At 58.5% G+C, this 13,679-nt stretch overlaps 1 protein-coding gene across 3 annotated transcripts in view; it reads left to right on the forward strand.

Annotated features, from left to right (window-relative positions):
* mybpc3 (myosin binding protein C3) overlaps positions 1-13,679 on the forward strand; it is a 1,308,988-nt gene that overhangs the window by 223,622 nt on the left and 1,071,687 nt on the right. For all 3 annotated transcript variants that reach the window (XM_041197987.1, XM_041197986.1, XM_041197988.1), the window contains one exon: positions 13,308-13,367. In XM_041197987.1, the coding sequence (XP_041053921.1) occupies positions 13,308-13,367 (60 nt within the window). The remainder of the gene's footprint in view (positions 1-13,307; positions 13,368-13,679) is intronic.

Raw genomic sequence — 13,679 nt, forward strand, 5'->3', positions numbered from 1 at the left:
CGAACACACCCACCCTCACCCACCCCCACACAACCCCACACACCTACCGACATACAGACACCCCCACACACCCACCCCCACACACCCACCCCCACACACCCAACCCCACACACCCAACCCCACACACCCACCCACACACATCCACCCCCATACACCCACCGCCACACACCCACACCTACACCACACACACACACCCCCACACACCCACCCCCCTGCACCCACTCCCACACACCCACACCCACACACCCACACTCACCAACCGCCCAAATACCCACTGCCCACACACCCACCCCCACACACATACCCCCAACCACCCACACGCACCCACCCCCACACACCCACCCAAACAAAACCCCACACACACACCCCCACACACCCACCCACCCCAACACACCCAACCCCACACATCCACCCCCACACACCCACCCACCCCAACACACCCAACCCCACACACCCACCCTCACTCACCCCCACACACCCACACCCACCCCCACACACCCAACCCCACACACCCACAACCAAACACCCACACACACCCACACCCACACACACCTACTGCCACCTACCCCCACACACCCACCCTCACCCACACCCACCATCACCCACCCCTCACCCACCCCCACACACCCACACCCACCCCCACACACCCACCCTCACTCACCCCCACACACCCACCCTCACTCCCCCCCACACACCCACACCCACCCCCACACACCCACCCTCACCCAACCCCACACACCCACCCCCACACACCCACAACCAAACACCCACACCCACCCCCACACACCCCCACGCACCCACCCCCACACCCCCACACACACAAACCTACCCCAACACCCCACACACCCACCCACACACATCCACCCACACACACCCACCCCCACACACCCAACCCCACACACCCACACACACAAACCTACCCCCACACCCCACACACCCACCCCCACACACCCAACCACAAACACCCACACCCACCCACACACCCCCACACACCCACCCCCACACACCAACCCCACACACCAACCCCACACACCAACCCCACACACCAACCCCACACACCAACCCCACACACCAACCCCACACACCAACCCCACACACCAACCCCACACACCAACCCCACACACCAACCCCACACACCAACCCCACACACCCACCCCCACAAACCCAACCCCACACACCCACATACACCCACACCCACACACCCAACCCCACACACCCACACACACAAACCTACCCCCACACCCCACACACCCACCCACACACACCCACCCCCACACACCCAACCCCACACACCCACACACACCCACACCCACACACCCAACCCCACACACCCACACACACAAACCTACCCCCACACCCCACACACCCATCCCCACACACCCATCCCCACACGCCCAACCCCACACGCCCAACCCCACACGCCCAACCCCACACACCCACCCACACACACCCACCCACACACACCCACCCCCACACACCCAACCCCACACACCCACCCACACACATCCACCGCCACACACCCACACCCACACCACACACACACACACCCCCACACACCCACCCCCCTGCACCCACTCCCACACACACACACCCACACACATACCCCCAACCACCCACACACCCACACCCACCCCCACCCCCACCCACCCACTCCCACACACCCACCCACCCCCAAACACCCAACCCCACCCACCCCCACCCACGCCCACGCCCACGGACCCACGCACACCCACCCCCAAACTCAACCCCCACACAGCAAACCCCACACACCCACCACCCACCCACACATACCCCCACCCACCCACACCCACCCCCACACACCCGTCCCCCACACACCAAACCCCACACACCCATACACTTCCACCCCCACACACCCACCACACTGACACACACCCACCCCCACACACACCCCCCACACCCACACACACCCACACTCCCACCCTCACACACCCACCCCCACACACCCACACACACCCACCCCCACACACACCCCCCACACCCACACACACCCACCCCCACACACAAGCCCCCCCTGCACCCACACCCAAGCACCCACCGCCCATCCACACACACGCCCACCCACCACCTCACACCCACCACCTCACACCCACCACCCCACACCCACCACCACACACCCACTACCACATACCCACCCCCCACACCCACCACCACACACCCACTACCACACACCGCCACACACTCAGCCCCACACACCCACCCACACACACACACCACCCACCCCCACACACCTCCACACACCCACCCACCCCCACACAACCCTACACACTCACCTCCACACGCCCACACACACCCACCCCCACACGCTCACACACCCAACCCCACACACCCACATATACCCAGCCCACACGCCCACACACACCCACCCCCACACGCCCACACACCCATGCCCACACACCCACGCCCACACACCCAACCCCACACACCCAACCCCACACACCCACACCCACACACACAACCCCACACACCCACCCACCCACACACAACCCCACACACCCACTCCCACACATCCACACACACACCCACGCCCTCACACCCACCCACACACCCACACACCCACCCCCACACACACAACCCACACACCCACACACCCAACCCCACACACCCAACCCCACACACCCACCCCCACACACACACCCCCACCCACCCACACACACCCACCCACACACACCCACCCACACACACCCACCCCCACACACACACCCCCACACACCCACCCACACACACCACCCTCACACACCCACCCCCACACACCCACACACCCAAAACCACACACCCAACCCTCACACACCAACCCTCACACACCCACCCCCACATGCCCACACACCCAAAACCACACACCCAACCCCACACACCCACCGCCACACAGCAACCCCCACACACCCCCACACACCCACCCACCCCCACCCACCCACTCCCATACGCCCACACACACATCCCCAGCCACCCCCACACCCCCACACATACCCACCCCCACCCACCCACTCCACACATCCACACACACCCACCCACCCCCAAACACCCAACCCTACCCACCCCCACCCACGCCCACAGACCCAGCCCCACACACCCATTCCCACACACCCACTCCCACACACCCACACACCCACACACACACACCCACCCACACACACCCACCCTCATACACCCACCCCCACGCACCCACCCACACACACCCACCCACACACACCCACCCCACACACCCACCCCCACACACCCAAAACCACACACCCATCCCCACACACCTACCCCCACACACCCACCGCCACACACACACCCCCACACACCCCCACACACCTACCCCCACACACCCACACACCTACCCCCACACACCTACCCCCACACACCTACCCCCACACACCTACCCCCACACACCCACGCCCACACACCCACCCACACCCACCCACACCCACCCCCACAAAGATACCCCCACACTCCCACACATACTCACCCCCACCCACCCACACACACCCACCCACACACACCCACCCACACACACCCACCCCCACGCACCGACTCCCATGCACCCACCCCCACGCACCCATCCCCACGCACCCACACACACCCACACACACCCACCCCCACGTACCCACTCCCACGCACCCACTCCCAAGCACCCACCCCCACGTACCCACACACACCCACACACACCCACCCCCACACACCCACACAAATACACCCCCATACACCCAGCCCCACAGACCCACCCCCACCCACCGCTACACACCCAACTCCTAACACCCACCGCCCACCCCTTCACACCCACCCCTTCACACCCACCCCCTCACACCCACCCCCTCACACCCAACCCCTCACACCCAACCCCACACACCTACACACACACACACCCAACCCCACACACCCACCCACACACACACCCCCACCCAACCGCACCCACCTCCACATACCCACTCCCACCCACTCCCACACACCCACACACACCTACTCACCCCCAAAAACACATCCCCAGCCACCCCCACACCCTCACACATACCCACACCCAACCACCCACTCCCACACACCCATACACACCCACACACCCACCCCCACACACACACCCCCACCCACCCCCACCTACCCCCACACACCCAGACACACCTACACACAAAACCCCACACACCCACACACACCCACCCACACACCCACACACACCCACCCCCACACACCCACATCCACCCCCCCACACCCACACCTGCCCCCCCACACCCACACACACCCACCCCCACCCACACACCCCCACGCACCCACCCCCACAAACCCACCCCCACACACCCACACACACCTACCCCCACACACCCAACCCCACGCACCCACAAACACCCACACACACCCACACACACCCAGCCACTCCCACACACCCCCACACACCCACACCCACCCACCCCCACACACCCACACACACCCATACCCACCCACCCCCACACACCCACACACACCCACACACACCCACACCCAGCCACTCCCACACACCCCAACACACCCACACACACCCACACACACCCACACCCACCCACCCCCACACACCCACACACACCCACACCCACCCACCCCAACACACCCCCACACACCCACCCCCCACGTACCCACCCCCCCACGCACCCACACACACATACCCCCACATACCCACCCGAAAACACCCACCCCCACACACCCACACCCACCCCCACACCCCCAACCTCACACACCCAAAGACACATCCACAAACCCACCCCCACACCCCCACCCCACACACCCACCCACACACACCCACCACCACACACACACCCACACCCAGCCCCACGCACCCTCTCCCACCCCCCACCCCCACACAAAGACACACACCCACCCACACACACCCTCCCACACACCCGCCCACACCTAGCCCCAGGCACCCACGCCCCACCCCCACACAAAGACACACACCCACCCCACACCCACCCCTATCCCACACAACCCCACACACCTACACACCCGCCCACACCCTACCCACAACCCCCCACACACACCCCTACACACCCACCCACACGCCCAACCACCCACACCCACCCTCACACATCCACCCCCACACATCCACCCCCACACATCCACCCCCACACATCCACCCCCACACATCCACCCCCACACATCCATCCCCACACATCCACCCCCACACATCCACCCCCACACACCCACACACCCACCCACACACACCCACCCACACACACCCACCCTCACACAACCACCCACACATACACCCACCCACACAGACACACACCCACACACACACACCCACCCACACACACCCACACACACACACCCACACACACACACCCACACACACTCACACCACCACACACCCACACACACCCACCCGCCCACACACCCACCCACCCACACACACACGCACACCCACACACACTCACACACAAACACCCACACACCCAGCCCCACGCACCCACGCTCCCAACCACACACATCCACCTACACACACCCCAACACGCCCGCCCACACACACACACCACCACACACCCACCCACACACAGCCCCACGCACCCACCCCCACCCACTCCCACCCCCACCCCCACACAAACACACACACCCTCCCCCCCACTCCAACCCCCACACACCCACCCAAACACATCCACCCACTCACCCTCCCCCAGACACCCACCCCCACACACCCACACCCACACACCCACCCCCACACCCCCACCCACCCCCACACACCCACCGCCCACACACACACCTTCACCCACCCCCCCATACCCACTGCCACACACCCACCCCTACACCCACCCCCACACACCCACCCACACACACACACACCCCCCCTCACACCCACACCCACACACCCACACCCAAAACCCCACCCACCCCGACACACCCACCGCCCACACACACACCGCCCACACACACACCTTCACCCACCCCCCCACACCCACTCCCACAAGCCCACCCCCACAACCACCCCCACACACCCATCCACACACACCCACCCCCACACACCCACCCCAAAACCCTCCCCCACACCCACCCCCACACCCACCCCCACACCCACCCCCACACACCCACCCCCACACACCCAACCCCACACGCACCCACACACACACCCAACCCCACCCCCACACACACCCAGACACATACCCCCACACACACCCACCACCACATCCCACACGCCCACAACCCCAACCCCACACACTCACAAACACACCCACACACCCAGCCCCACGCACCCACACACCCACCAACACACACCCCAACATGCCCGCCCACACACACCCACCACCACACACCCACCCACACCCAGCCGCACGCACCCACCCCCACCCACTCCCACCCTCCACCCCCACACAAACACACACACCCTCCTCACACCCACCCACCCACTCCAACCCTCCCACTCCCACCCCCATCACACCCACCCCCACACACACACACCCACCCACCCACACACCTCCACACCCACATCCACACATCCACTCCCACACACCCAACCCCACACGCACCCACACACACACCCAACCCCACACCCACACACACACCCACCACCACATCCCACATGCCCATAACCCCACCCCCCACACACTCACACACACACCCACCCACCCAGCCCCATGCACCCACACACCCACCCACACACACCCCAACATGCCCGCCCACACACACCCACCACCACAAACCCCAACATGCCCGCCCACACACACCCACCACCACACACCCACCCACACCCAGCCCCACGCACCCACCCCCACCCACTCCCACCCTCCAGCCCCACACAAACACACACACCCTCCTCACACCCACCCTCCTCACACCCACCCTCCCACTCCAACCCTCCCACTCCCACCCCCACACACCCACCCACACACCCACCCCCATCCCCCACACACACACACAGCTTCACACACCCACCCACCCACACCCTCCCACACACCCACCGCCACACACCCAACGCCACACTCACACCCACCCTCACGCCCACCTACACACCCACCCACATACCCACCCACACACATCCACCCCCAACACACCCACCCACCCACACACCCAGACCCAACCCTACTCACACCCACACACACACACACTCACTCCCACACCCCCAACCTAACACACCCACAGACAAATCCACACCCCCACCCCCACACCCCCACCCCACACACCCACCCCACACACATCCACCACCACACACACACCCACACCCAGCCCCACGCACCCAGTCCCACCCTCTCCCACCCCCCACCCCCACACAAAGACACACACCCACCCCACACCCACCCCCACACCCACACAGCCACACACACCCTCCCACACACCTGCCCACACCCAGCCCCACGCACTCACCCCCCACCCCCACACAAAGGCACACACCCACCCCACACCCACCCCTATCCCCCACACCCACACAACCCCACACACCTACACACCCGCCCACACCCAACCCCAACCCCACACACACCCACACACACACCCAACCCCAACCCCACACACACCCACACACACACCCACACACACCCCCACACACACCCCCACACACTCCCACCACCACATCCCACACACCCACAACCCCATCCCACACACCCACAACCCCAACCCCACACACACTCACACACAAATACCCACACACCCAGCCCCACGCACCCACCTCCACCCACTCCCACCCCCCACCCCCACACATACACACACACCCACCTCACACCCACCCCCCCACTCCAACCCCCCACTCTCACCCACAACACACCCACCCACACACCCACCCCCAACCCCACACCCACACAGCCTCACACACCCACCCGCACCCTCCCACACACCCACCGCCACACACCCAATGCCACACTCACACCCACATGCCCACCCACACACCCACCCACACACCTGCCCACACACACACATCCACCCCCAACACACCCACCCACACACACACCCAGACCCAATCCTACTCACACCCACCCACACACACCGACCCCCACACCCCCAACCTAACACACCCAGAGACACACACACACACACCCACCCCCACACCCCCACCCCACACACCCACCCACACACACCCCAACACGCCCGCCCACCCACACCCACCCGCACCCACCCCCACCCTCTCCCACCCCCCACCCCCACACAAACACACACACCCACCACCATCCCCCACACCCACACCCTCCCACACACCCGCCCACACACACCCAACGCTGCGCCCACACACACCCACCCACACACCCCCACACACCTACAGAGCCACCCACAACCCCCACATACCCACCCACACGCTCACCCACACACACCCACCCCCTGCACACCCTCCCACTCACACACCCACACACCTAACCCCACTCACACACCTGCCCCCAAACACCTGTCCCCATACCCACCCTCACACACACCCACCCACACACCCACCCCCAACATCACATGCCCACCCCCACCAATACACCCACCCACCCACCCACACACACACACTCACCCCCACACACTCACCCCCATACACCCACTGCCACCCACACACACCCATCCCCACCCACACACACCCACACACACCCACACACACACACACACTCACCCCCACACACTCAACCCCACACACTCACCCGCACACGCCCACTCACGCACACACACACCCATCCCCTTCATACACACACCCCCACCCCACTGCACACAATTCCCCACCCTCGCACCTCCCCATCCACACACCCCCAAATGCACAACCATCCACACCTCGCCCCCTCCCCTTATACTCTCTACCTCTGCCTTGCACACCCATTACCGATACCACTCCAGCCAAAATTTCCCCTACCCCAAATCACAACCCCTTACTTCCACCCTCACACCCACCTACCCACACTCAACAGCCCTTACCTTCATCCTCTCTACCTCTGCCCTCAGCCCACTCCGTCCCATATTACCTCTACCCTTACATCCACACCCACCCCCTCCCTTCCTCCTTCCTCCTGCCCCTCCTCCTCCATCTCCCATCCCCTCTTTCTCCTCCCCTCCCCCTCCTTCACCCCCCTCCTTTATTCCCCTCCCTTTATTCCCCCTCCTTTATTCCCCCTCCTTTATTCCCCCTCCTTTATTCCCCCTCCTTTATTCCCCCTCCTTTATTCCCCCTCCTTTATTCCCCCTCCTTTATTCCCCCTCCTTTATTCTCCCTCCTATATTCCCCCTCCTTTATTCCCCCTCCTTTATTTCCCCTCCTTTATTCCCCCTCCTATATTCCCCTCGTATATTCCCCCTCGTATATTCCCCCTCGTATATTCCCCCTCGTATATTCCCCCTCGTATATTCCCCCTCCTTTATTCCCCCTCCTATATTCCCCCTCCTTTATTCCCCCTCCTTTCTTCCCCCTCCTTTCTTCCCCCTCCTTTAATCCCTCTCCTTCATTCCCCCTCCTCCATTCCCCTCCTCTCTTCCTGCCTCCTCCACTCTCTCTTCCTCCCTCCCTCTCCATCACAGTTTTCCTACATTTGAACTCACTGCAGCTTTCACCTTTCTGATTTGAGCCCACTGTCACTGCATCAGCAAAGACCATGCACCCGCCTCACATGCCCTCTGTGCTGGCACCTCATTGGTCTGTTCCAATAGTGAAACCTCATGCCATAGCCTCTCCGTGGTCTAGATAGAGAAACGGTGAAGGAAGAGGTCAGAATATGTCACAGTCTCTGACACAAGCAAAGGGCTGATCTGACATGTGAGAGAGAATGAAAATGCATTTCCAAAGAATGTTTCACATTTTCAGGACTTTGCAGCTAAGAAAGTCCACAGTCGAGTAAACGTACCACCAGTAATAATACTCAACAAGGTATGGCCCAGCAGGTCTCTCGACTATACCAAAACCACCACAGCCATTTGAAGAAGGCCCATTCCCAGCTACTCAGGGCAGAGTTATTGGCATTGCCAGTGATGCCCACATCCTGAAGTTAAATTTAAAAAGCCAGCGACATGAGCAACAGCAGCTAGGTGAGTTAATCAGACAGAAACCAGAGGCATTCTCCACTCATGAACATCAACCTGTTCATCCTGTGATGAGGCTTCACTACAGAGAGAGTTACAATTAACACATTAACACCAGCCACCAATCAATGATCTCCCCAAAGATCATAGGGAGGGAGCCAAATTCTCACAGCAGTGAGAGCCGAGGCAACACCAGCTTCACTCTGTATCTAACCCCATGCTATACCTGTCCTGGGAGTGTTTGATTGGGACAGTGTAAGACAGAAGACATAGGAGCAGAAATTAGGCCATTCAGCCCATCGAGTCTGCTCCGCCATTCAATAATGGCTGATAAGTTTCTCAACCCCATTCTCCCGCCTTCTCCCCGTAACCTTTGATCCCCTTACCAATCAAGAACCTATCTATCTCGGTGTTAAGTACACTCAATGACCTGGCCTCCACAGCCTTCTGTGGCAATGAATTCCATAGATTCACCACTCTCTGGCTAAAGAAGTTTCTCCTCATCTCTGTTCTGAAAGGTCTTCCCTTTACTCTGAGGCTGTGCCCTCGGATCCTAGTCTCTCCTACTAATGGAACCATCTTTCCCATGTCCACTCTATCCAGGCCTTCCAGTATTCTGTAAGTTTCAATCAGATCCTCCCTCATCCTTCTAAACTCCATCGAGTATAGACCCAGAGTCCTCAAATGTTCCTCACATGTTAAGCCTTTCATTCCTGGGATCATTCTTGTGAACCTCCTCCGGACCCTCTCCAGGGCCAGCACATCCTTCCTGAGATACGGGGCCCAAAATTGCTCACAATGTTCTAAATGTGGTCTGACCAGAGCCTTATAAAGCCTCAGCAGCACATCCCTGCTTTTATATTCTAGTCCTCTCGAAATAAATGCCAACATTGCCTTTGCCTTCCTAACTATTGACTCAACCTGCAAGTTAACCTTAAGAGAATCCTGGACTAGGACTCCCAAGTCCCTTTGCATTCCTGATTTCTGAATTCTCTCCCCATTTAGAAAATAGTCCATGCCTCTATTCTTCCTACCAAAGTGCATGACCTCACACTTCCCCATGTTGTATTCCATCTGCCACTTCTTTGCCCATTCTCCTAACCTGTCCAAATCCTTCTGCAGCCTCCCCGCCTCCTCAATACTACCTGTCCCTCCACCTATCTTTGTATTATCTGCAAACTTAGCCAGGGTGCCCTCAGTTCCTTCATCTAGATCATTAATGTATAAAGTGAAAAGTTGTGGCCCCAACACTGACCCCTGCGGAACTCCACTAGTCACCGGCCGCCATCCTGAGAAGGACCCCCTTATCCTCACTCTCTGCCTCCTGCCAGACAGCCAATCTTCTATCCATGCTAGTACCTTGCCTCTAACACCATGGGCTCTTACCTTACTGAGCAGCCTGCTGTTCAGCACCTTGTCAAAGGAAATCCTTCTGGAAATCCAAGTAGATAACATCCATTGGCTTTCCTTTGTCTAACCTACTCGTTACCTTCTCAGGCATGACCTCCCCTTGATGAAACCATGCTGACTTTACCCGATTTTACCATGCACTTTCAAGTATTCTGAAATCTCATCCTTAATAATGGACTGTAAAATCTTGCCAACGACCAAGTTCAGGCTAATCGGCCTGTAATTTCCCGTCTTTTGCCTCACTCCCTTCTTAAACAGGGGGGTACATTCATGATTTTCCAGTCCTCTGGGACCCTCCCTGACTCCAGTGATTCCTGAAAGATCACCACTAATGCCTCCACTATCTCTTCAGCTATCTCCTTCAGAACTCTGGGGTGTAATCCATCTGGTCCAGGTGATTTATCCACCTTCAGACCTTGCAGTTTTCCTAGCACATTCTCCTTGGTAATGGCCACCATACTCACCTCTGCCCCCAGACTCTTTTGAACTTTGGGGATGTTACTCGTGTCTTCCACCATGAAGACTGAAGCAAAGTACCTATTCAGTTCCGCCACCATTTCTTTGTTCCCCACTACTACTTCTCCAGCCTCATTTTCCAGTAGCCCAATGTCCACTTTTGCCTCTTTCTTACCCTTTATATATCTAAAAAACTCTTGCAATCTTCTTTTATATTACTGGCTAGTTTACCCTCATATTTAATCTTCTCCCTCCTTATTTCTTTTTTAGTTGTCCTCTGTTGGTCTTTGTAGGCTTCCCAATCCCCTAGTTTCCCACTGTTCTTCGCCGCATTGTATGCTTTCTCTTTAGCTTTTATGCTGTCCCTGACTTCCCTTGTCAGCCATGGTTGCCTCATCCTCCCTTTAGTATGCGTCTTCTTCCTAGGGATGAATTTTTGCTGTGTCTCCCAAATTACTCCCAGAAACTCCTGCCGTTGCTGTTCCACTGTCTTTCCTGCGAGGCTCATCTCCCAGTCAATTCTGGCCAGCTCCTCCCTCATGCCTCAGTAGTTGCCTTTATTCAACTGTAATACCGTTACATCTGATTCCAGCTTTTTCCTCTAAAATTGCAGGGTAAATTCTATCATATTATGGTCACTTCCTCCTAAGGGTTCCTTCACCTTAAGCTCCCTTATCAAATCTGCCTCATTACACATCAGAATTGCCTGTTCCCTAGTGGGCTCCACCACAAGCTGCTCTAAAAAGCCATCTCGTAGACATTCCACAAATTCCTTTTCTTGGGATCCAGTATCAACCTGATTTTCCAGTCTACCTACATATCAAAATCAGATAAAGGGATGACAATGAGAAAGGGGACAGGATAGAGGGAGCTATCCTCAGTATCTAACCCCGTGCTGTACCTGTCCTGGGAGTGTTTGATGGGGACAGTATAGAGGGAGCTTTACTCTGTATCTAACCCCGTGCCGCGCCTGTCCCGGGAGTGTTTGATGGGGACAGTGTAGAGGGAGATTTACTTTGTATTTTGCCCCATCCTGTACCTGTCCTGGGAGCGTTTGATGGGGACAGTGTAGAGGGAGCTTTACTCTGTATCTAACCCTGTGCTGTACCTGCCCTGGGAGTGTTTTATTGGGACTGTGTAGAGGGAGCTTTACTCTGTATCTTACCCCGTGCTGTGCATGTCCTGGGAGTGTTTGATGGGACAGTGTAGAGGAAGATTTGTTCTCTATATAAATATATAATAGACATATAACAGCCCATCAGAATCACTTTTAAAAGCAGCAGGTGAATCCATTCTGAATCAGTTTGCACTCTGACACCTGAGCAGTGTGTTCCTAATATGAGAGGTTTGAATGACAGATCCAAAAGATTAAATCAACTACAAATTCTCTTTATTCAAAAGCATTACTGACAGCTATTTGCCCACTGTGTGTTAGGAAGCTGTGACATACTGCATATTGGTGGAGGAACAGTTCCCCCACAGCAGCTATCCTGCTCTCTAACTGGCTCATCTCTCTGCAGTAGTACAGATGCAGGTGACGAAGCTGGCGAACTGGACTTCAGCGCCCTACTGAAGAAGCGGTAAGATTGATGTCGTTCCACCCAGCATGTGAAGAGCCCGCCCGGCGCAGGACTAATCCATCCAACACTGGGATAATTTACCAGTCACCGGAATATTCCTTCCAGCATTTGGATACTCTACCCAATGCTGGGAGAATCTTTCCAGCACTGGGTAAATCCACCCAACACTGGAAACTGAAACCAACACAAGGATAATTCATGCAACACTGGAACAGTCCTTCCAGCACTGGAATAAACCATTCAATACAAGGCTAACCTATTCAACACTGGAATTCTTCTCCCAGCAGTAGAATAATCCACCTAACGTTGGGA

Source organism: Carcharodon carcharias, chromosome 10 (assembly GCF_017639515.1).
Source record: "Carcharodon carcharias isolate sCarCar2 chromosome 10, sCarCar2.pri, whole genome shotgun sequence".
NCBI lineage: Eukaryota > Metazoa > Chordata > Chondrichthyes > Lamniformes > Lamnidae > Carcharodon > Carcharodon carcharias.